The 26,371-nt window shown below is 29.3% G+C and overlaps 4 protein-coding genes and 1 non-coding gene across 8 annotated transcripts in view; all 5 read right to left on the reverse strand.

The window, feature by feature from the left end:
- Nucleotides 1-1,165: 1,165 nt before the first annotated feature.
- On the reverse strand, nt 1,166-4,988 carry LOC136975763 (intracellular coagulation inhibitor 3-like). 2 transcript variants are annotated; one of them, XM_067270855.1, is made up of 2 exons: nt 4,829-4,988; nt 1,166-2,642 (listed from the first exon to the last, which is right to left on the reverse strand). In XM_067270855.1, the coding sequence occupies exon 2, from the start codon at nt 2,631-2,633 to the stop codon at nt 1,368-1,370; it is 1,266 nt and encodes a 421-aa protein (XP_067126956.1). In that variant the 5' UTR covers nt 2,634-2,642; nt 4,829-4,988; the 3' UTR covers nt 1,166-1,367. The 2 variants fall into 2 exon arrangements, with proteins under 2 accessions (XP_067126956.1, XP_067126955.1); XM_067270854.1 differs by lacking the exon at nt 4,829-4,988 and adding an exon at nt 3,889-4,127.
- Nucleotides 4,989-7,698: 2,710 nt separating this feature from the next.
- TRNAR-UCG (transfer RNA arginine (anticodon UCG)) lies at nt 7,699-7,771 on the reverse strand. The gene has a single exon. It is a non-coding gene; the product is annotated as a tRNA-Arg (tRNA).
- Nucleotides 7,772-8,065: 294 nt separating this feature from the next.
- Nucleotides 8,066-9,179, reverse strand: LOC136975809 (apolipoprotein D-like). Its single transcript, XM_067270954.1, has 4 exons — nt 9,063-9,179; nt 8,859-9,004; nt 8,706-8,791; nt 8,066-8,638 (listed from the first exon to the last, which is right to left on the reverse strand). The coding sequence occupies exons 1-4, from the start codon at nt 9,177-9,179 to the stop codon at nt 8,370-8,372; spliced, it is 618 nt and encodes a 205-aa protein (XP_067127055.1). The 3' UTR covers nt 8,066-8,369.
- Nucleotides 9,180-12,137: 2,958 nt separating this feature from the next.
- The window catches only part of LOC136975778 (tRNA:m(4)X modification enzyme TRM13 homolog), a 41,240-nt gene continuing 27,006 nt past the window's right edge, over nt 12,138-26,371 (reverse strand). For all 3 annotated transcript variants that reach the window (XM_067270896.1, XM_067270895.1, XM_067270897.1), the window contains exons 12-13: nt 14,477-14,528; nt 12,138-12,413 (exon numbers count right to left, since the gene is read on the reverse strand). In XM_067270896.1, coding sequence (XP_067126997.1) covers nt 12,227-12,413; nt 14,477-14,528 — 239 coding nt within the window. In that variant the 3' untranslated portion in view covers nt 12,138-12,226. The remainder of the gene's footprint in view (nt 12,414-14,476; nt 14,529-26,371) is intronic.
- LOC136975765 (tigger transposable element-derived protein 6-like) lies at nt 22,913-24,454 on the reverse strand. Its single transcript, XM_067270858.1, has one exon. It carries the CDS (start codon nt 24,452-24,454, stop codon nt 22,913-22,915), a length of 1,542 nt encoding a protein of 513 aa, XP_067126959.1.

Raw genomic sequence — 26,371 nt, forward strand, 5'->3', positions numbered from 1 at the left:
AATTATTTAAGAAAATTTCTTGTTGGATTATTATTATTTTTATATTTTCATTTAAAAAATAATAAAATAATTAAAGAATCGGCTTTGGCTAAAGGGAAAAATAAAAATAAAAAAGTAAAAAATTTAATTAATTTTATTTCTTGCAGTTGTCAACAGATGGCAATATTGAACAGTGTTTAATTTTTCTAAATTAAAAAATCGATAATTTCATTTAAAATACGGTTAAAAGTATTTCTTTTTAATAAAATATTTTTAAAAATATATATATATAATTAACAACAAACGTGTTGAGGTATTTATAATAAATACTTTATTTTACAGTTATAAAAAAAATTCAACACAAAATATATTTCATCATTAAAAAATGTTATTTTAAAATGTAATAGATACTTATAATTACGTAAAATATTAATTTTTTAATGTTTAAAGCGTAAATAATTAAGTTTTAGATGAACATTTTTCGTGTGTTTAAAATGGCGAAATAATTGAATCACGTGACGAAAAATTTAAAAAATTTGTAAAATATAAAGAAGGAAAACTTCACAAGTTTAAAAATTTTACTAAATCAATTTCACTTACAGATAAAATAATATCGCATAAAAACTAATTTTATATTTCCCAAAAGAATTGATTCTAAAATAACGCTGCCATCTCTCGGTAATAAATAAAACAAATAAAGATGTAATAATAATAATAATTTTTTTTTTAAATAAATGAAATAAAAACTGCAACCGTTGAATAATTATTTAATATTTGTCGTTTCTTACCGATTAATAATATTTAAAAACGGAAAGAATGTGTGGTACGATAACGCTTATCATCAATAATACAGCGTTACAATACTAGGAACTTAAGAGATTCTAAAATACTTGCGAAACATTTTATCAAAAATAATTTACACTTTAAATGTTATTAATTTTTAAAAATTTAAAATAATAAATTAATTTAAATATTAAAGTTTTAAATATTTTTTTTTAAATTAATAATTAAAATATTAAAAATAAATAAATAAATAAATCGAAATTTTCACATCTCCATCTAGCGGTAAATAAAATCAATTTTTATATTTTTTTAATTAATTATTAAATTATTTTAAAAATAAAAGTGTTCACATTTTTTGATTTATTAATTCTATTTTCTATATAAAAATTAATAAAACGATAAATTATACTTGGAAAATTCGATTTTTATTTTTATTATTTGTGCAAAACTTTGATGATCGAAATATACAAAATGGAATTCCTTTCCCTACAATGAATAGATACTGTTTATAACTGCAAAAAAAAAAAAAAAAAAAAAAAATGTGTAGTACATTCGTATGTTGAGCTGCGTGTAGAAATCTATCGGTAAAATACTTGTATTTAATTTTAAAATGAGTCACTGTTTAATTTTTGCTGATCGTCTGAAGGAGGAACTGCACAAACATTCGTGCAATCCGATAAATGGCCCATAAAGATGATTAAACCAGTATCCAAATCTTCAATCAAGAACATAAAGGGACGATTGAAAGGGATATAAATGGCTCCTAATCTGCTTTCTACACCAAGAATAGTTGTAGCTGCAGCTTCGACGCCTTCTTCACTCACTTCTACGGTTGCTTGATGGATTACGTCCTTCAAAAATAAACCTTTATTCTGATCGATCCCTCCCAAATCAGCATTAACCGGAGAGAAAAGGGTGTGCATGCCTAAATCTATCAAAGCCTCGGCCAAATCCTCCTTACTCTCCAATTTGAATTTTGGCAAGGATAGCTTAATCATCTTTTGGGTTGCTTCCTCGTTGATGATTCTCTGCAAAGTTTTGTAATTAAGAGTTTTGCCCACCTCTTCTAGTGACCCGTTTTCTCCCGGCATAACGAATGTCATGGCAAATTTACCTTGCAGCGGCAATCGAAGCACGTGAACGTCGTCCAGATGACTGTATCTATAAGTAAAATTTGAAGTGGACAGCATCGTAGCTGCTTGAACAGGAACCTTATCTGTATTGTAAAAAGTCGACACCGTGGTTAACTCGGGGTCGAATTTCTGTACCCATTCTCCTTTATAGTGAATACCGTTGAGAAGCAGAAGAATGGTATCCGAAGTAGGAACTTTAGTAAGAATATCTTTAATTAACCCATTAGTTTTTATCTCCACTAATATATTAATCCAGTCTCTAACTAATTTCCCATGGTTGGCCATATCTAAATCATATAAAATCGAATTAAAATAATGAAATAATCGATGCTTGTATGTTTCGGAGACGGGTGATCCCTGTTGTATCATGGCAGCATTGAAAGTAGTAAGGTCCACTTGTGCCTTTCTCTTAAGTAATCGTTCTAAATGCCCGTAGCTCACAATCATTTCCTTACCGGTAACACCGGCTTCGTTTTTAAACAAAACTTCTTCCATCTCTCGTTTAGTATAATTCTGAGCTCCCAGATAAATCGAAGCCAGACCTCTAGAGATGCTCCACGGAGAAATTACAAGATTCTTCTCTTTAAGAAGATCCTTGTACAGAGCAAAGGCGAAATTGTTGTTAGATTCTATGAAAGCCGAAATGCCCGAAGAAACACCTCTTCCATATCCGTATCCTTCGATGAACGGTAAAATCAGGGAAATTGCGAATGTTAATAATAATAATAATAGTTGCATCTTGTTTTACTAAAAGAAAAAAAAAATACAAAAGTATTACTATCAACTAAATTAAATTCATTTAAATTCTTTTCTAAAAATACAGTCAAACCTCTGAACACAAGGGAACATAAATAATGGCCGCTGTTTTCAGGTTGCTTTGTATGTACTGTACTTCAAAAATAAAGTAGCTGCCGCTTATGTGTCTGTTGTAAGGAGGTGGCCGCTATTAAAGGTTCAACTTTATATTGTAATTTGCATTTTTAACAGAGTTGGTAACACTTGTAAAGTTTCCGTGTATTGAACTGAATACACTAAATTACCGATATTAAAATAAATATTTTAAAAATTTTAATTAATTGATTAGAAACTGTAAAATATAACTCGTATTTATTTAAGACAAAGACATTTTAATTTCATATTAGGAACCGAATTTCGAAAATTTAATTCTTCAGATTCAAAGTATTGCATTAAATCTGACGATTGAATAAAGTACAATACAATAAAGTGAATATTTAAAATGAACTTGTTATAGGCGATTTCTTCGTTTATATAATATAAACAAATAGGATTTAAGCGAACAGAAAATGGCATATAAGGAAGTTTAGTACTGTATTTGGATTATTCAAGACAATTGTTCAGGCCATTTCCTACACAAATTAATCTCATTGTTTTCTCATCAATCAAATTTTTTTTTTTTTTTTTTTTTTTAAATCGTGCTCGAGGAAATTTTTACAAAGTTTTTCCTTAATCGAATTTATCGCTAAAGATATTTTGGTTTTCACTTAATTTTTCAAATTATATATTCTTTTTTATTTAGTATGTTAAGCTTCTTATAGATTTTTTTTCCTCTCCACTCTAATTTATATACACGTTCAATTAATAATCACTAATTGTATTGAATTTAAAAAAAACAAGGTGTTTATATGTGTACGTGTATAACTTATATAAAGAAAAGCATCTCAGAGGTCAAGAGAGGCCCAAACCACTTACCTTTAAGACCCCCGGTATATTATTAAATATAGCAAAAAAACAGTGTTAAAAAAATAAAAATATTATTTTTTATTATAATTTGTAACACGTGCCCGTAAATGGGAGGCCCTATAATTATTATAAGACCGAATTAATCGAATTATAATAGGGAAGGCCCCTTGAAATTGCTTAGTAATAAAATAAATTTGTAAAAAACCGCGTTAAATAATATTTTAAAATATAAATATGAAAATGTGTTTTTTTAAAAAAAAAGATAAAGTATTATTTAGAAAAAAAAATTTACCTAAAAGTCCGCGAATCTGCAGCGTACGAAAGACAGTTTGACAGTTGAGTTCAGATTGCGACTCGTTTGGATTATAACGGGCAGATACATCCGTGTGAACACGGGAAGTGCAACACTTCGCTACTCAGGTGCGTAAAAGATCGAAATTCCATTTTTAGAATGTGCCATTTTCCGCGAATTATAGCTACAAGGACGGACATCCTGTCTAATACGTGACGACGTCACTCTGACGGATGTAATGTCGATTCCGTCTGCTACTTTAATATCGATTGTTAAACTTGTTGCAAAATTATGTTGACTTTTTAATCATAATAATCTATCGTAATAACATTTATGAATAATTCTTTCCTAAGATTTTATTTACAAATAACTATAATTAATTAATTCTTTATTTTAATCATTTGTATATGATTAAACTTTAATTTATTTTATTTTAAAATAATACAAGTGAAACATTTTCGATTTGTTCGGTGATTTTAAAAGAACGTAATTACGACAGAATACATTCTTTATGATTAATGCCCTTTTTACATATTAAATCCAAATTATAAATAATAGACGAACTAGGAAATATATTTAAAAGAAATTTCCGCTTTATTTATATCGTTTAAAAAAAAAACCTGTTCATTGACATTTATACGAGGGGGTCACAAGTTTCAAAACGATAATAAGCCATGATATCATCACGCAATGACCTCATAATTCGTACAAATATTTAAAATATTTTAAATAATAATAATATAAATATTTTTTTTTACAAAAGCATGCATGGATTCATCCATTAATCGAACCTAATATGGTATTTCCCATGAAGATTAGGAAGAAGCAAAGGTAGGTCCGGAAAATCCCTTTTTCTTACGCCACCTAGTTATGCAATTCTACGTCATTGATTATGTCACGTTTACTGGTTAGGAGTTCGATAATTATAGAAATATCTCACCTGCTTTGTGTAGAATCTTGATATGGAATAAAGACTGGAATTAAAGTGCAGGTTTTTATTTCGCTTTTGTATCGTGGATGTTATGCAGGACACCAACCCGATCCCATCTCCTATCATAAAACAGGTAGGATCAAGGTTACACTACACGTACCACTAGCCTGGACCGACGAGTTGAAAAACCAGTAAAGGCGACAATACCTTAAAAGGAAATTACTATGGCCTTTGATCCGAGTTCGAGTGATTTGAGTGAGAGTATTTCAAATGTCACGTGTTTCTTGTTAGAGTTCAATACGCCCAGACTACGTAATATTTGTTTTTATGCACACTCGAATATTTCAGATAAACAGTAACCGTCAGCATTATTTTAAGAAAGACTTCTTGTATTAACGTTATTTATGTTACAATGGAGTCGTGGTTTCTTCTACTCGTTTTTTCTTTACGAAGAGGTTTGTTGTAACGTTATTGAAAAAAAAAATTAACGGGCAATTCTAGCATCGAAAGTTATTCTTCTTTCAAATAAAAAAAAGACTCATTCGAAGATCTACCTTATCCTAATTTCCTCGAGTCGCGGGGAATTTGTAGCAATCCTGCACTTGAAATTGTTTTCTATCGGTTTATCTGGTACTATGGTAATACCTGGTAGACCACATCATAAATTTGCCATCGTTAACTCTTTTACCAGAATTTACTTTAGGAAAAACGAAAACAAAAAACCTAGCAAAGGCATACCAGCAGAGGCTACGCTCAATCAATAAAAGAAAAAAAAAAATTAACCAAAGATTCAAAATGAACGAAAAGCTAAACAATTAGTTCTTTTTAGCAAAGTTTTGGTTTTGGGTGTTGCTTATGTTTATTGATAGATCGACCATTCAGTTCCTTTTTTTTTCAGTTCTCACATTTATTTCTCTTTAACACAGGATTTCCAAATAATGTTCTTCTAAACTCCACGATTTCAAGAAATAAAAACTAGAAATTTTCTCACCATACAGAAAAAAAACCGCTAATTTAAACTAAGAGGCGCTGATTTTAATTCAAAATATATGTAAATAAATCAAATATTTGATCATTTGCATATTTAATATTTCGTTAATTATTTCCACTTTTTATGAACAATTTTTTTGGAATTCAATTTTTGTCTTCATTCCGCGCACTTTTTTGTTTATAAAAAAAAGGATTCGGAGTTAAATTAAACTTGAAACCGCTACTTTTAACCTTTAAATTTGAATATCTGATCGAATATATAAGTTTGGAAAATTGAATATATTTATTGTTTATTTATTATTTATCTACCCCGATCTTTTAGATTAGAATAGGATTATGACTTTTCCGACTCAACCCAGTTAAATGCTTTTCGAAGAACTGAATCGGTAAATGATAAAAGTAGAACCATTTTCGGGTAATTCAATCTTTATTGCTAGATAAAGTGTGTCGAGAATTTTTTTTTTTTTCACTTTAACCTGACAACGAAAAAAGCCGAACAACGAAGCGAAATCTCTTCAAACACAGATACAATGATATGTAGACTTAACGATTTTCGCATTCCTTTAAAGTAGACATAATACATCGTACAATAAAAATGAAATTAGGCCTATATTATATGCTTAAAAATTATATTCTTAGAAGTAATCGTTATTAAGACGGAACAATTAAATAATTATAACCGAATAACTCCCAAAAATGAAGTATTTTTGCCACATTAGTATTAAATACAACGAATATAATGACAGCTTTAAGGTGTGCTAATGCAATAATAATAAATTGATTCTAAGAACAGATTACATAATTATATTTTATCGAAACGAATTTATCAATGATATCATGATCACATTATGTTTACATCCTAAATGACGGGAAACGGATATTAAATAACACCGATAGAACCATTAATTTAATCCTTTCATAAAATCCTCCTTGTTTACTTTGAAGAACGGTCAGCCATTTAATTAACCCGTAAACGAGTACTGCTGCGTGTAAAAACACCGCCTCACAGCGAATACAATTAAATTTCCAAGTGAGTTGACAACAGACCTTGACTTTGTCACCTTGACACAGTGCAAGAAAACCTTGGTAGAAAAATATTCATTGACAATATCACCTATTAAACATGCCTCGGGAAATCTTAGGTGTTTTATTTATTTATTTATTATTATTTTTTTAAAGCCGTAACAAAAAATCGAGCGTAACAATTGCAGCGTGACGACTCGGTTTTTTCGTCCGTGACAAATTAATAAAGGACTTCGTATCGATTGTGACATGTCATTTTAAGATATTTCGGAGAATTCTGAAATAAGAATTTCAGTTATGGCGTAGTACCTATGCGACTATTCGGGGAAATCTTAAATGTCCTTCGTTTCCTGACGTCACTAACATTAAATGATCGGAAAAGCATTGTAAATTGGTAACTATCTTCTTGTGTAGGAAATGACGCTATACGGGACGTGACAGGTGGAGGTCACACCTGTCACCTTATGAATAACAGCAGATTAAGTGGCGCACGTTCGCAACTCCGTTTATTCTAATTTACATTAATGCAAATGTGATGCGCTTACAACAAAACCATACATTTAGATTGTTAAGCATTGTTGCAAGCAATTTCCCATAGCTAAAATTTCACATACCAAAAAAAAAAAGGAAAAAAGATAACATTTCCTCTGTTAAATGTGCCTCAATAACCAAAACAACCTTTTGAAGGCATGCCCTTTTCCATGCTCTAATTGAGTCTTTATCGAGATAATTGTACTCTAATGCGTAATTTGTTTTATATAAATACAACTAAAATTCCGATTCGACTGGACTTAATAGTGTTGTAATCGAGATAAATGTGTAATTTTGCAATATTAAAAAGAAAAAAGGAGGGAAAAAAATAAAAACGTCCGCGACAGGATTCGAACCTGCAATCTTCTGATTCGAAGTCAGACGCCTTGTCCGTTAGGCCACGCGGACTGAATGAAAATGTCATTCTATTGGTGTTATGACGTCAATCTCAATTAAACAATTTACCGAATAAAATCGTAATACGTGTAAATGCATTTTTTATACCTTTATCTTAATAAAAAATATATTAATAATTTAAAATTAATGTATAAAACCATAGAAAATCTAACAATATCGTTGTTGTTTTTAAATATTTTCGACCAATGGCAATTTTCTTAGAATGACGTCATTTAAAGGTTCAAATCGGCACTCTATAAAAAACCGATCCGTCGATTGGATAAAAAAAAAAAGGAAAAGAAACGCTTTTATTTATAGATTAATTTTTATCGCATTCAACGTAATTATTTTAAAACAAATAATTTAATAAACAAATGACTTTTCTTAATATATGGTCTAATCCAGGGGTCGGCAACCTTTGAGCGGTGTTATAGTGTTATTCCGGGTGGCGATATGATTCTACCAATTGTGTTATATATGGTATCAAAATTGTTCCGGTTATAAAAGAATTCAAAAATTAATAATTAAAATTTAATTTTTACTACGTTTCTATTCGGAGTGCCACCGAAAATCGTCCCGCGTGCCATAGGTTGCCGACCCCTGGTCTAATCTATACGAGCAAAACAAAGAAAGACGATCTTCTCCTCTCCGCTTCTGGACACTCGCTGTGATCGATAACAGAAAAATGATTGACGTTGATCCTGTATCCCTCGAACCTGCGCCGAATTTTATCGATGATAAGTCTGTCAAGCCTAGGGGTTCTGCTGAGGATATCCGCACTTTGTACCTGGCCAAAGAACATATTTCGACAACTCCATACGGCGGCATACATTGTATAATCGGTCATGATCACCCAATAATTACTCGCTCCCCAAACACCTAGAATAATACACTTATTTAACACTTGAAATATTTCAAATACAACAAGAAACCAATACAAACTTACTTAGAGGAAGATTGACCTCCATTTTTGAGGATATATTCGAATATGGGAAATGAATATTGCTGCTTTGTTCTATCATCTGCTCTAATCTTTACAAACGTAAAATCAATCGATTTTCAAGAATTTTTAAGCTTTAAAAATCAAATCGTAACTTACCCAAGGAAAGATAATGTAGTGGATTTCCTAGTTTCAGAAAGTTTATACGTTATTTTATAAGGGTAATCATCTGTTTTGCTGATGTTCTGTTTAATGCAGCGATTATTGGATTGAAATCTTTGTATGACGTACCATTCGCCTAAAAACTAACAAATATTTTCTTTACTTAAAAATCAACGTTTAAATCGGGTTAATGTTACTTACTCTATTCATATTGAAATATGGTAACGTGGGTACATCGGGGCAAGTGCCAAATTTGAATACTTGAGCCCGAACTGTTACCAGTAAGATTGATAGCCAACACGTTGCAACTCTGAGCATCCCGCTTCTTCTTTATCAAGTAACCTCTATCTTGATAACTTACGAAAACAATGATACCGTTATAATAATCGCGCGGTTGACCTAATGCTATCCCCGGGTCATCTCGGTTCCTGATATGGTAACTCAATTTTTAGAATAGGAGGTAGACCGTTTATAAGTTATGTTTCTCGAGTTATAAATAGCTTCTGTACGCTTATAATAAACAAGGTAATATCATTAAAGGAATGTATTCAGTAGAAAGCTTCGTGTAAATGAAAGAAACACGAAAAATAACATTAATTGGTTCCACCCGGAGCCGGATTTGCATACTTAGGGCCTCGCAATATTTAATGGAGGGAAAGGGTCTTTTATATGTTGTAACCATGTTTTATACGTTAGGCCAGCCTTTATGTTTGTATTTATTGCATTGACAATTATTTTCATTATTACTTGTACTTCCTACAAAGGACAATGACACAAAGAAGTGCTTCATAAGGTCAAGTTAAGTGAGATTTATACGTCCAATCTAAATTCTTGCATGGCTTACTCTTTACCTTTTTAATGAACCATTTGAAAATATATATATAAAAAAAAATTTTCAGAGAAAGCATATTAAAAAAACCGATATAATAAAATTAATTTAAAGCAACAAGTTGAGCTGATCAATAACAGATTGATATGACAGAGTATTATCAATCATCAAAAGTTTCCAGAAAATATTGAGTCTTACTTCTTAACTGCTGCTATGTAACTTGTTTATTCTCTTAAGTATATAATGCATTGCTACAGTTAAAGTTAATGTAATATTCATGATTTCTCAGGAAATTGAGAGTTAGAACTAGTTTTTCTAAAAATAGATCGACAATTAAAATAACTTTTGGGATACGAATTAACAGTTTATTCGTCTAAAATCTGCTCTGTCATTCCATTTTATTATTCTAAAGTGATACGGAAAATTTTCTTGGAAAATTTAATTCATTGAAATCCTATTGAGCTTTTATCAAATTATATAATTTTATAGAAAATAATGGGTATTTTCTATCGCGTGTTATTGACAATCGACTGAATAACAATCTTATTTCTGCAATTACATACTTAAAGGAAATATCACAATATCTTTCTATAGTTGGTCATTTATTTTCTCTTAAAATTTAACTTCACTAGCATTATCGAGGCTCGGATTGACTCGTTTTTTTTCCTGTATCATGTATGAGTATGTCATTAGTATGTTAATTGTAACATTGTTCATTGTTAAATCCTGTGTGTCGATTATCAAATGTTAAAACTGAAAACATATTTATATCTAATGACATTGACCTCTGTTAGTGCTTTGTCACAAGGCGTTTCCTCGTCACACAACTTTTTAATAAACATTCATTTGTAAATCCTGAAATTTCTTCGAAACAAATAAAATTAACGAGAAAATTAGCGAATTACGTGTTCTATAAATAGGCCTAAATAAATTAAAATTTATATTATTACATTTAAAGTAATTAAATATAACATGCCCACTTACATGTAATTTATTTACCTCAGTGTGCTTCAAAAGCTATAAGTTGGTGCAATATTTTTGAACATTCCATTAAACAATGTAGGACTATAGATAATTTAGCAGATGAGTTTTATTTACGTAGACGTAGAAAAACTTTTAAACATGATCACCTTATGCACACTGCTTCAAACAAGTATCGTTGATTACCATACTGGTATATATTATACTAGGATTACCAAATCAGTTGGCATCAATTCTTGTTTTTGAAGTAACTCGAAGTTTTTTGTGATTTATCATATTTTTTTCTTTCTAGATATCCTCAATTGGATTTATATCCGGAAATCTCTCGTTTGCCACATTAAATGAGCTAACGAATTAGCTAAATAGTTTACTATTAAAGAAAATCATACAGCAGATATTCCGTGTGATCGTGTAAATATGAAAACCGAATAATCATCTTTACAGAATAGGATTCTAGCTTGTTTAGTTGAAAATTATGTATCTTTCATGGCCTAACTCTGCAAACAAGTGTCTCTCCCTCGAAATGAAAAATCCATAATGGCCTTTGCTCACCTGATGTAAAGCGAAGTATAATAATACATCGAGTATTGTGCTCTCTTCGGGTTCGACGAGAATCATTTACACTAAATTAAGACTCATTGTAATTATAATTTTGTTCCACGATGTGTAATCCGGTGCACTTAAAAAGATAAGACGACCCTTTCGTAAGTGTGAAAGAAATACAAACCACTGATTTCGGATACGGGCTTCTTTGAAAATCAATAATTTTGTCGTTCCTTTAACTCGGTTTTAAAAAAAGGTAAGTGTCATTTTATGAATAATTACAATTAATGCCAAATAACGGTCATCATTCGCAGATGATGCTGAACTCAACTAGAAATGCAAGTCGTCTCAGACTTGTATTTCTAGTTTCAGATTTTGAAAACATGTATATAGAACAACACTTTAAAGCAATTTGAAACTTCGACTTTAGTTTGGCCTGTTTCTAACATGCCAACATGTTTTTAAGATTAGGTCTAACTATATAATTTCTACATACCATTTCAGAAAACTTGATAAACTTTTCATTAAATTTTATGAAATACACTGCAACAAAACACTATATCTAGTCAGAAATGGCAGCTAAAACCTTTTCACCTGTTCGACCTAGAAGCTCTTTAATCCGGCCATTCCTTTCGCAGTGGGGTGCCAGATTAGCCAGTGTGTGTAGGCAATGAATGACGTGACCCGTCTCCCTTTGATACTTATCCTTTTTACAACTGTACAGTTTTTATTATTGCGAAGTTATAATTATTAAATTTAATCATTTTACATATGTTTACTGTTTAAATTAAAAAAACGCGAATAAAAGGAAAATAAATTATAATGGGAGATAACTGACGGCCGGATTAGCAAGCGCGTATTTCAATATACATATAAATCCCTTATTTATTCTGTTAATGAAGGGGAAAAAATCAAACAGAACGTTTTATAAAATAACTTTATTTTTGAAAAGTTTTTATCCGATTTTTATAGTAATAAAAATCATAAAAAATAATTTATATCAATAACGTAACTATAAGTTTTTATTTATTGCAACAAGAGCAATATTTTCCAGCGATACAGCAGGTTCCACGTAACATATTAATTTTGCATCGTAATTATGATCTATGAGATACCGCATTCTGCCATAATCTAACAATCTTTTGCATTGCCGGCCAATTTCTTCTCTGCAATCTGCACCTAAATTCATTCTTCTATACCTGAATTTTAATATATTATACAGAAATTTAATATTATATTGATACATTATTAATTTTCATGGATATAAATCTACTTAAACATTATGTTACGTTATCAAAAATTTCGATTAATTAAACGCAGTAAAACCTATGTAAAACCGAACAAGACGGTATTGAATTTTTTCTGTTTTGTCAGATTTCCCGCTTATTCGGGTCACGTTTTACGTAGGTTTTACTATATATTAATAATAAAATATTAAATGATAAGAATATGTTTTGCCTTTACATAAATAATGGGATCAATGAAATTTGATCATCATCAAATGTAAAAAAATTCATTGTGTTTAACACCAATTGTATTGATAATATGAAACAATAGAGTTATTTTAACTTATATTTTTCTAGATTTATTACAAGAAATTCTTACAAGAGCAGTTAATAAAACACTACACACACATACACTTGCAAAAGACTGAATGATAAAGCATTGGATTTTAATATGTAGGCTACATAAGTAAAGGTTTGTGACCTTATCAAAATGCGAATCACAACTAGAATAGCAGAGGTAACATTATTTATCATCATATTGAAATGCCTTGAAGAATTTTCTAAACAAGACTGGATAAGGTACTATATTATTCTACAAGCAAACAGATGATAATTTTTCAAATAAAATGTTAAAACGTTCATACGAAAAATATAAATTCGTAACAATTCTAGTTAAACGTAGGATCATTTTCATAAATTATTTTTATATTTAATGATCTAATTACGCACGAATAGAATATTTTATAGTAATATTAACATCAAATATTGTCGTGTGTTTGCTTTGAAACATCATGCAACAATAGTTATTAAAATTCAACTCGTGATGATTAATCAAAAGTGCGTTTAGTTACGGCTGAATTTTAAGGGCTTGAAAGTTCATTTACAAGAATTGTTGCATGCGATAATTTCAAAAATCTATTTAGACCTTACTAATTCCGAGTTTTAATCAGTTTTTTTTTTTTTTTAAATAAATATTTAAGTATAAACTGATAAGGACCAAACGGATTCCTGAAATTATCGCATGCAACGATCCTTGTAAATGAAGTTTCAAGCTTTGAAGTAACGACATAAAATCCAGTATTTATTACAATTGACGTAATAATAATAATAATAATAATAATTTAAATTATTAATTTTAAGAGTATAATAGTAGAAGAAACGTAAAATTCAAGGCATTTTTAATCTGCTAAATTCAAGCGAGCGCAGTTAAATCTGATAAATGCACCATACACATTTTTGATTTATTCCTACGTTATACGATTTTGATTACGCTAAAAATTCTTTAAATATAATTAAAAGTATTGATAGGATATTTTGATAAGACATTAAATAAGTTTCCGTTCAAATTCAATGACCTTCCTACTAGATAAATTCAAGTCTTTAGCTAGATTTTGACTTAGATGGGTGTGGTGATGGATCAGCTTGTCTTATCTGCGCTCCGTTCAATAATCAACATAATAAATAAGAATTGCTTGTTAACTAATATAAATTAACACTAAGAAGCTGAGTAATTATAAATGACACAGACTTTATAAATGAAAAAGATAAGGTTATCTATCATATTATACAATTTGTGTTTTCTTCTTACCTTATCATTCATAAATATGTAAATTTTTAATATAAGGTCTTTCAACGAGACGATTTTATATTCGATACAACAATCATTAAATATAATAGAGCATTATATAAAGGACCGTCCATTAATTACTTGTACAGTTTAAGGGGGAGGGGGGACAGAAGCACTGTGTGCGTGGGCTTTTTACTAGCATACGAACTTGTTCTTATAAGCCTACTTACTAGTCATGCGAATAAACTATCAGTTAGAAAATATTTGCAAACTTTTAAAGTCATTTCTTCAATGTCAAGAGGGATCCACGAACTTATTGTACACGTAATTGAAGAGGGTTTTTACCAAAGTACATCATTATACACAACGGGGAGGGAGTCAAAAGTGGTTGAAATTAATGGACGGTCCCTAAAGTTAATAAAATGACAGCAGAATTATTAAATATAAGCAAAGTATCGGACGAATTTACCTGTTTTTATCTGTGTTATTATTCTCCATATTACACGCATCGTCATTGGAATCTATTAAAAGAAATAAAATTATATATTTAAATTTATGCATCTATATTTTTTAATTCTCTAAATTAAATATTGTTATTTAAATCCGGGCTAATTGAAATTAGATATGGAATTAGAATTTTTTCGTTGTTTTTCTTTTGGTGATATTCTTGGTTTTTTGAAAACTTTGTTTATACTTTAATCAAATTTTTAAAAATTAAATCTATCTTTTATAATATATCATAATTATATTTTTACTGGAAAGTTTCCTTTATATAAAAAAGTTAATTAGTATTCTGTCAAAATTTGATATAATAAATCATAATCAATTTTGTATATGGCACAGTCTAGTTACTACGTTTTTTCATACAAAGTATTAACAACATTTATAACGCCATAAGCTAATAAGAAACTACTTCACATCATTATTAACGTTTCGGAAACTATTATTACACAGTAAACCTGTGAATAACGGCCACGGACGGAAACATAAAAAAAAATGGCCGTCGTTCGGAGGTGGCCACTTTTGGAGGTTCGATTGTATTTTTATTGGAAAAAAAATATCTATAATTGCTTAATTAATTAAAATGATAAATTCTTAAATTTAATTTCGTTATTTATTTATATGAATATTGTAATTCTTAAGACAAAAATTACGAGCCAACGATTAACAGACTGTTACAAAAACAATAAATGTCCCATTGTGTATATGGAATATTGAAAAATTTTCAAAGCTTTTTTAATTTTGAAATGTTTCCAAAAGTTTACTGTTTAATCCAAGTTTTATTATTTATTACAATTTATTTTATTAATGGTACAATTATCGTGAGAAATTAATCATCATCATGTTCTTACAAGCATTTTCAAACGAGAAAGTTATTACTAATTTTGGATAAATTAACTTGTTGTTAATCTATAGTTTATTAATTTATGAAAATAAAAATGCCCATAAGAATAAACACCTGGTTTTAACAAGTAACGTCTAATTAATGTATACAAAACTCAGATTTTCAAAATACTTTTCAACAGGGCCTCTCGGAGGTCGAGAGAGGCCCTAGCCATTTACCTTTTAGAGGCCCCTAGCATATTAAAAAACAAATAGCGCTAAAATTTCTATTTTATTTTTTTAAATAATAAAGGTTTTTTTTTCCTTTCTTAATATGCAAAAAGTGCAACGGAATGATGCCCGGTGAATGTCAGGCATGGGCCGAAAGGTCCTGCTTATTAGAGTATAAAAATACGTCACGAACGAGAAAGGAATATTGTTGTATGGGATAAGGCAACGCAACACAAGGGCGATCTTCCAAGGAGGGTGGCCTCCCGGAAGGACTTTCGTGGAAAACCGATTCCTATTTAAGTGTTAGGCACGTGAGAAAAACCGGGAAAACTCCACGCTGCCATCCCATTAATCAGGTGCGAACCCGGACCGATTATAAGTGTTCAATAGTTTTATCCACGTTTTTTGAAATAATTAAAATATTTCTAGTTAAGTTCACACACAAATTCTCTTCATAAATTCAATTTAATATCATTTTTTATTATATTTTTCGTAAGTAATAAGAAAAACCACACGATTTGATGCACCGAACTATACATTCATCCGAAGAGGATATATATTCTCGTATACGTATAAAAGAATATATAATATATTTTACTTAAAAAATTAAGTATCTAGTTACTAGCGAAAAAAAATGTTTATGTAGTTTATTTCTGTATAATTTGAAAGCTGAACAACTGAATGGAGAGCATCCACCAGGAATAATTCCTCTTTCCAGTTTATATACAAAACGTCTTAAATATATCAAATTTAACGAATATTATTTTATTATCCCTTCAAGGATTTTTGCTCCAGATCCGCCGATGAGCCGGATGTGTCATCATCTTTTATTCAAAGCAAATCGTTCGTGTAAATGATAAAATATCAGTTCTATTTTGCAATTTAATAAACAAAAAAAAAAATATATTCCTTTTACGAACAAATTTTGGAATATTTTATTCATAGAAATATAAAAACGAGATATTCGGCTAAATGAAAAAAATCTAAACATCTAAAAATCTGTCATGTATGAATGTACACTTGTGTCATTTATGCTTGGATAGTCTCACCCACTGCAAGATCGGTGAAGCAGAGAGGCAAACATTTTAAAAATTTCCAAGTGGTATTAAAGAAATAAACTGAAAGCCAGAACATCAATTTTTTCCACAAATTTCTCATTTTTTTGGTCTTTAATATTATTATTTTATATTTTAAAAAATTACTTCTAAAAACAATTCTGAAGTTTAGATTTAAAAAAAAAATTTATTTTAAATACAGAAAATATTTTTAATGTTTTACTTGATATATACATTTATTCTCATTTATAATATGTATATTTTTTTATTAATTAGATTAATCCTGTCAAATAAATAATCTAATAAAAACTCAAAGCATTTTTCCTCAAAGCTACTTTCTAGTAAGTTAAAAAGAAAAATTTGTATATTATAAATAAAAATAATTATATTTTCACTTAAATTATGTATATTCTATATTCCTTTAGGCGTTATTTTAGTAATTTCACTTGTGTAATTTTCCAGTAAACTAAAATTAAATGATACTGTAACATTCATAGTATATTTTGACACTAATAAAATGATACAACTATTTTCTGATTGGAATTCTGTTTGCTATCTTTAAAAAAATAATAATAATAAACAATATAATAATAAATCTTTTTTACAAAAGTAATTACATTTATTATACTAAATAGTTTTTAAAATGTCTCAAGACTATTTCTGTATTTCATGAGAAAAGATGTTTCAGAACATCTCAGAATTGTACATTTATTTAATAAAGTGAATTGCATACATAACACTAAGCCTCTAGCAAGCCCTAGACGAAATTTAAATTGAGACACCATTTAAATAAGTTGCTTCTGAAGAAATCTTAAATAATGTATCTTAAAATTTTTAATAATAATAGAGAATACAAACATTAATATAATAATAATAATTGCATAATAAAAGTGTTTCTGGTATAATGAAAAATGTATAAAAATATATATAATTACAGTCATTAATCAACCTTTAAAAAATTCACATGTTTTGTATTCGGATTTTCCTTTTGCAAAATTGAAATCTAGCCGTTGGAGAGTACCTTTTTCTTTAGCAATGTTTCAAAAGATCTTAGCCTTTCCTGTCCTGCGAATTTCTTAAATGATTTTTAATTTGTTTTAAAACAGAAAGATCTCTCTCTCCTGTTGTATTACTTATAGACATAGTTAAGTAAATTCTTAACAATATTTTGGTATTAGGAATAGAAGATACAATGTTATTTTCTATGAACTGATACATATCGTTTGGGCTACAAAAATTTTGTTTTCTCAATGTTAAAATAAATTGCGTCAGCTCGTCGTCTAGTTCTTCAACATCGTCGTCATTGAACATTTATTTGTATTATTATTTAAAAATAACCACATAAATATTATTAAAGATTTACTCAAAAAATTGGGCTGCAATTTGAAAAAATTGTAGACCTGTAAATTTCCACAAGGATAGATAGACAGAGAACAGACAGACAAACAGATGACAGAGGAAATTTATAGGTCTACAATTTTTTCAAATTGCAGCCCAAAAAACAAACTTGAAATAAAATAAATGTCATTTAATAAACCACAGATTAAGATTTTTTAAAACTTTTATATTAACAAATAATGTAGAGACTGTTTATATATATATATATATATATACACACAGAGAATTTACATGTCTTTGGAGAACAGAAGACCTCATAATAATAAAAAAAAATTACTAAAATTTCTTGCAACAAAATAAATAACTAAAATTTAAAAGTGTAATGAGTCATTTATCTAACTTAGATCTTTATGTAGAAGCATTAAAATTAATGAAATCTTATTTTGTAATTGGTTGATAATGCAAAAAAGAACAATTCTATATTTTTCAAAGCATTAATTTCAGATCTAGTTATAAAATATTTCAGCAGAATTCTTATCTTCAATGTTGATGATATTTGTGTATTTCTAGAGGAAGATATTGAACTGTACTCAGCCTATACAAGAGTATTTTGAAAATGTATGTGTATCATATACAAAACTTAAAACCATATCAGGAAATCTTTATAGTAGGTATGTTATTTCAAAAGTTTGTATCTAGTATTGGGTGGCTGAATTGGTAGCTGATGAGCCACATCTGGCACATCGTGGTAGATAATTGGTCTGTGTCACTGCTTTTCGGCAACTATTTGAAGATTATCTTTGAGTATACACTAGTATTAGTATCACCAAACTTTATTTAGATAAATTTAAACAAAAAATATTACAATTTTTTTAAACTATATTAATTTATAACATCTATTCCATTTCAAATATAGAGACAAACTACCTTATTTTAAAAAATTCTGAATAGATAATTTCATTTAAATACAATAAATGAATCACTTATTCAAATTAAAACATAAGAAATGTAGCAATTAAAGTTTGATTATTGATTTTATATCAGATATTTTAAAAAATATATTAATGCAGGCATGTGTCAACTTTTTTGATCATTAAATAAATACCAACAAGTAAACAATCAGTAGTGATTGAGACAGATTCATATTATTATACATTATTTGAAAGTTTTTATCAAGTGTGTTATAAAATCATTGTCAGGGACTACTTTGATTTCTTTTGTCCACTACAGCTATATCAGTACTCTATAGCAGGCCTGGCCAACCCACGGCCTGTCATGTTAAAACTGTGTGGCCCACTAAGCGATATTATATATCTATTAAAATTTTTGTTTCCTGTTATGTGTATACCAAAACAATTAAATAAATGAAAATTTGCATGTGTTGTTGTTACAGTGGACCCCTGATATAATGCGCATGTTGGGCCGGAAACAACACCCGTGTTATAAGGTAAACCATGTTATACCAAGCGGCATGATAGCAACACAATAAATTTACTCAGAATGATTTGAACTATATACTGAAACCTCCCATCAATTACATACATATTATGTATTTTAATAAAAAAACCCAATTTATTTATTAAGTGTTTCATTAAAATTTACATAACATAGTTATACATCTTAATAAGTACACTCTGTATAATTGTTACTGTACATACTATAGCTTGTCTTTTCTTTTACTCATCATGCATACAATAATTAAACACTATTCAAAATACATGCAGGAACTCAATACATACACAATTACTCAATATGCAGTAACAATAAAATGTGCTACTCACTAACGCCGCATGGACCTGTATATATGTGTTTGAGCCTATTGCATCGCAAACATCGCCCGCGCTATAATCGAGTATGCAGTATAGTGAGCAGCGCTATAATGAAGGTCCACTGTATAATGCGCAAGTGCGAGTATGAACTCTTCATATAACAATAAAATCTTATTCATTTTGTATTTGTTTTACTTTTTTAAAAGCATGTTTGCCTAAATTGTGGCCCACCGTAATGTTACACGTAATCAAAGTGGCCCGCAAAACAAACTGGGTTGGCCAAGCCTGCTCTATAGGAAAATACACTAATGTAAGTTAAGTTAAGTTATATTGGTCTAGAAATGATATTAATGAATAAAAGAAAGGATCAGTATTGGAATAATATTAGAAACACAAATAAAAAGTAAACTAGTTCTTCACTTTACCTTTTTTATTTATATTATTATACTTGAAAAATCTAAATATTTTCTATTTAGATTTACCAAGATTCAAGTATTCTTGGATTCAAACAGGATAGCTCACTGGAAGAGAAATCATTTCAAAATTCCAGCATCATTGACAGCTTTGAGAACATTCTTCTAGGAAAGAACTGTCTGGGATGCCTTCAAATCACAGTCAAGACAAGTTTTTGCATGTTGTGGTCAGTGTGAGAACTACTTATGCTTCAATCATTTCTTCATGCATGATACTGATACCATAAAATGCATTAATTCATGTATTAATTGAAAAATTCAATAAAATGTATTTACTACTTCTCCACTTTACCTTTTATTTGTATTTTTAACACTATTCCAATACGGTAGCACTTTCTTTTACCCAATCAATATCATTTACAGACCAACATATATTAATTCATTTTCCTAATATGGGTACTACAATGGCTATAATGGCCAAATGAAATCAAGACAGTGCCAACTAACAACACTTTCATGGCACATTTGATAAAAGCTTTCAAATAACATATAATAATCCTTAATCTGTCTGAATTACTACTGACTATTGTTAATGGAGAGAAAAGAAAATATTGAAAGTGTTCATGGATTTTAAAAAATAGCAATGGTAATCACAAATTAAAATGTAATGTATTTGTATTGATTCTAACAAAGAATGACATAATAATTTTAAAAAATGCAAACAAAAGTTTATACTTTTGAATCAAGCTCTGATTCGTGCTCTCTAATTTCATTCACAAGTTAAATCAGTATAATAAGTTCTATTAATAGATTATAGTCACAATAGACTAATACTAATATAATATATAAAGGTCTAGAAGCATTAATTTTTAAATGTCATTTAAAATTATAGTCCAGAATCATAAACATTAGTTTATTATTAATGAAAATTACTAAATGTAATATTTGGCTCTAAACATTTTTGAAAATTATTCAGATTTTACAGTTTTTTTTTTACATGTCAGAAATTGAACTTTCTCTAAAAGAATTTTTGTATCTAAGTACATATACAAAATCAACTATATGTAATCAACAGTGGTATTTATATTCCATTTCTTATGACATTTTAAATAAAAAAAAAGCAAAAAATATATATATATATATTTTTTTATTTAAAATATCATAAGAAATGGAATGTAAATACCATTGCTGATTACATATAGTACACCTATAATTGAATTTTGTTAGTACTTTGAATATTTGGGTCTATTAAATATTTTAAATATTTGATTCTTAAAAATGGGATTACAGTTATTATAGATAAATACAGTGGGTGATCAGTTAATGAACAATTCGGATAACAAACACTTTTGCGAAAAATTTTTATGTTTGGATAACAAACACCTCATAGAACAAACACAAGAAGAAGCGACTTAAAGTAACGAATACCAATTGTCTTCAGGCAACAATTCGAAACTTTTCGCGGAGCGGGGGAGACGTCGACATTGACGCTCAACCCAGTATATACTGATTGGATAGTATTCCTCCGACCTTTGAAACTCTCTTTTGTAATTCCAGCCTTTTATTTTTCTGACAGAAACAATTCTTTTATAGTATTCGCGAGACTGTCGGGTGGGAACTTGTTAAGTATTGCGTGGGTGTTTATTTCCGAAAGGTGAGAGTATAATAGCAAAGGTAGAGTGGGCAGAAGATGTCTGATGTTGCTAGGCAGTATGGCTTGAACAAATCTACAGTAGGCAGCAGTTCAATCTTATCTAAGAAAGATACTGTATAATCAAGAAGACTCAAGCAGCTTAAGGAGTAACAAAAATCACATCTGAGAAATAAAGAACATTGAAGAGCTCATAATAGAACCTGAAATTGATCTGACAACAGAAGAACGCCAAGAACTCTTGAATGAAGAACACTAAGAAACTCGGCGAGATATGCCATCTGCTATTAAAGATCTTTTGAAGAAGCGGGAGGATGTCAGAACACCGGTCTTAGAATGGCATCCAAACCAGATTGAGGTTAATAGGCTTGGGGATCTCTAAAATTACAATGCTATCAATTACTTCTGAAAAATCCTGAAGAAGAGAGAAAAGCAATCAACATTAGACAGATTCTTTAACCCCCACAAATGAAAAAAACATGACTAATAAAAATGCAAGACTGTGTATATATGTATTTTTATTATTACATATAAATAAACATAGTAAGAAAGTATATATTTTTTATTTTTTGGGGTCTCCAGAACAAATTAATAAAATTCCCATAAAACCCTATGGAAAATCGATATCAGTTAATGAACAATTCGGATAGCGAACAAAGACTTGGAACGGATTATGTTCGTTAACCGATCACCCACTGTATAAAAATAAATTTACATTACCTTTGACAATTAATAACAACACAATAGTAATCTAGTATTGTATATATTTATATTTCTATAAAAGAATTTATACATAACACGAATCTCAAGTGAACTTACAGATATAATACAAAACACAATATAAAAGTATTTTGAAAATTAAATAATACTTCAAAATCCAAAAATTCGATACTTTAACGTTATTAAAAAATAAAAACAGTGAATACTGGTTTATTGAGACACATTAGGACTAGAACACTTTGGCCCAATTATGCTAAGTTTACATAGTAAATCATAAAAGAAAAACCACTCTTTGCTAAACAACGAAAAATATCTGAATAAATCCTAGAACAAATGATATAGCTCAGAGATAAAAATCAATTTCAATAATATATTTAAATCAAAGATGCATTCAACTCCTGAATATTAATGATGGAGAAATTTATCACGTGAATCCTGTCGTCTTCTCTTGACTGACTGAAAATAAACAAAATCAGCACAGATATCTAATGCAGATAAAGGACTGCCTTCATTTCCTTCCTGCATGAAATAGTGTTGTAATCTAGCAACAAATTTCCTGGCATCACGGTCACTCACTCGATCAACCTCAGGTGTGTCGTCAATCTCATCACTTTCTTGGTCTTCTGATATATCTTGCTGTTTCGCTAAAATTTCTTCTACATTTTCATCTTCGCAATCTTCATTTTCATTGTAACATTGAATATCATCATCAATATATACAAACCCTTTGTAGCTTATGATGTGCTGTAATTCTGAAATAGTTGCATTTTCATTGTTCATTGTATCTGGCATCATCAAGTCTGGATGCTTAAAACCACATTGAGCAAAGCAGTGCTGAATGGTCTTGTTGCTTATTTCTCTCCAACTATCAGCAACAAACTGCACTGCTTGTAAAAGATTAATCCTTGCACTTTCCTTGGCCATTGAAGATGTCAGTAGATTTTCTTCAATTGCTTCAAGTATGTAGTTTACTAATTTCTCATGATACAATATTTTCAAATTCTTTATAATTCCCATGTTCATTGGCTGCACTAAGGATGTGTTATTGATTGGTAGAAATTCCAGATGGATATTTTTTAAACAATCTAAATGAGGGTGTACTACACAATTGTCAAGAAGCAAGAGAATTTTTCTTGATTTCTGTTCTAGTTCCACATCCCAACTTATTAACCATTTTTTAAAAATTTCTGAAGTCATCCATGCATTCTTATTAGCACAGTACAAAACTGGTAAGCTGTCCATTCTAAGTCCTTTAAAGCATTGAGGTTTAGTGCTTTTCCCAACAACCAAAAGCTTCCGTTTATCACTTCCTGACATATTTGAACAGCATAAAACAGTTACATGATCCATTACTTTCTTTGAACCAAACAGTGCTGCACGTTTGCAACTTAGGAAACTATCTGGTGTAGCACAATAAAACAGGCTTGTTTCATCTGCATTGTAAATGTCATCTGCACAAAACTTTTGAAGCAAGCTGGATAGTTTCGTAGATTTCCACTGTCCAGTACTTACAGAATCACTACTGTCCTTGATATGCACTTTCTTCAATTTAATGTTATACCTAGATTTCCATCGAGATAACCAACCATCTGTTGCTTTGAAATTCTCATGACCTATTTTTTTAGCTAACTCCTCTGACTTACTTTTTAACATTGGACCACTAACACACACACCTTGTCCAGTTACAACAGAGAACCATTGGTTGAGTGCCTCTTCAACATCCGGATCCTTACTTTTACGTTTCCGTTTTTGGGATGTTCTCTGCTGCCCTTTGCACAATGCCCATTCCTCTTTAAGTTTATCTTGCTGCTGTATCATACGTGCAATTGTAGATTTCGGCACTCCAGTTATCTCTGCCAGTCGGCGGTGACTGGTGTTAGGTGGTTGGCTTTTGATTTGTTCAAGTAAGGCAATTCTATTTTCTAGTGTCAAATCTCTTCGTGGCATCTTGCTGTTAGGAGAATAAATTATATTTTCTTACTTTTTAGGATATCACACTTTGATCATGTCCATACCAACAGTATCGAGAATCTCTGAGAACTGAAGTCACGAATATTTTCCCATATATCTTTTACTTTTAACTGGTTCCTACATTTTCATTGTTTGTGCCTTAATATAATGACTGAGGTATACATTCAAATATTGATCTGTGTGAATGAATATATCCTGGTTGGACAATATAGTCCTTTTAATTTAATGAAGTGACTATTTTGGACACTTGTCGAGGGTCTGAACTCTTACAAAACCAATTCCAAAAATTTAAAAGCAGAAACTTGCTATATGTATCTTTTTTACTGAGTTAGTTGATCCAAACATCTATTTCTAATGATTAGAAGCACATTAACTACCAGTCTCTGTAAACAAATCACTACACTACCTAAATACACTACTGTACGTGTGTGTTCATTAGTGCATCACAAGCAAGCCATACATCTAGCAGACACTGTCCCAATTAAACAACAGTGTCCCAAATAAACAAAACTGGTTATTTCCTGATTTATTTGTTTGATTGTTCTTTAAGGTTTGTTCCAAATAATTGGTTGTCCCAATTAACTGCTGATCCTATTAACCAGAATCTACTATATTTTAAAATTGCTTTTAATTCAATACTGATAAAATTTGATACTGTAATTTTATAAAAGGTATTTTGAAATAAAATAAGATATATTTCCTTTCTATTATACATATATACATACATACAACTAATATGATTAACTATGCTAGGTAATATAACTGTCAAATTTGGTAATTGTTTGCCATTATTTTAATTTGTAATTAGTTTCCTTGAGACTTCTACTAACAATTGTCTCTAATTATAAATGTTGGTCTAATGTTTCATCATTAAATGAAAACTTATTTCATTAAAGCTCTTAATAACAAAATGGATTATTACAAATTAAAACAGATGATTAAATCATAAATAATTTTTGAAACATTTAAAGTTGCCAATAAAAATCATTAAGAAAAGAAAGTTAAAACTTTTTCATTTTAATAAATTAATAATAATGATAATCATAACAAAGTATTGTGTGTTTAAGTACAATAATAAACCTTTGATATTAGTTAATATAAATACAGTAGACTACTTAATTGGGACAGCCATTTATTTGGGCAGAAAACACAGAAACAAAAATCGATGCATTTAATGTAAATTTACACTGCTTATTTTGGACAGTGACAATCATGTTTAACAGGAAACTATGAACAGTGTCTCTCTACTTGCATCACAATTATGTCAATTATCACAAGTTGCATTTTAGATTGAGATTCAAAGTAAAAAAATGATATTCTACAGATATTATTCTTGAAATTACTAGGCCCGAAAGAAGTTAGTTTGGGACAAAGCAATTTTGACTTTACTGAACAAAATGTGGCAAAACAATGTGTGTAGATAAAATGACATGTTAAAATTTTAAAAACATTTATAACTTCTACAGGAATATAAATTCCATACTTTGAATAAAAACTTAAATCATATTTTTGTTAATAATCAATTAGTAAATTTGTATATACAAGAACTTCATCCTTTGGCAAATATACATTTTAAAATGACTTCTCTAAAGGACAAAATAATTTAAAGACATATCCTGTAATTTAAATGAAAACTTATTTTAAATTTCAATTGTTTTTAAATTATTTAAATGATCAAAATAGGAGTAATTTTATCTGGCTTTGTACTGTAATCAGAAAAATTTCAAATTTTTAGTTGAAATTACAATAAATTTTATAAATTGTAACAATATATTATCTTCAAAACTATTTTTTTATTTCACAAATAATTTACTTAAATATAAATAATAAAATAATATTAAAGCAGTATTGTTTTAAAATAAATTGTTTCTTTAATGATCTAATGCTTAAATG

Source organism: Centruroides vittatus, unplaced genomic scaffold (assembly GCF_030686945.1).
Source record: "Centruroides vittatus isolate TY-2023 unplaced genomic scaffold, ASM3068694v2 contig_388, whole genome shotgun sequence".
NCBI lineage: Eukaryota > Metazoa > Arthropoda > Arachnida > Scorpiones > Buthidae > Centruroides > Centruroides vittatus.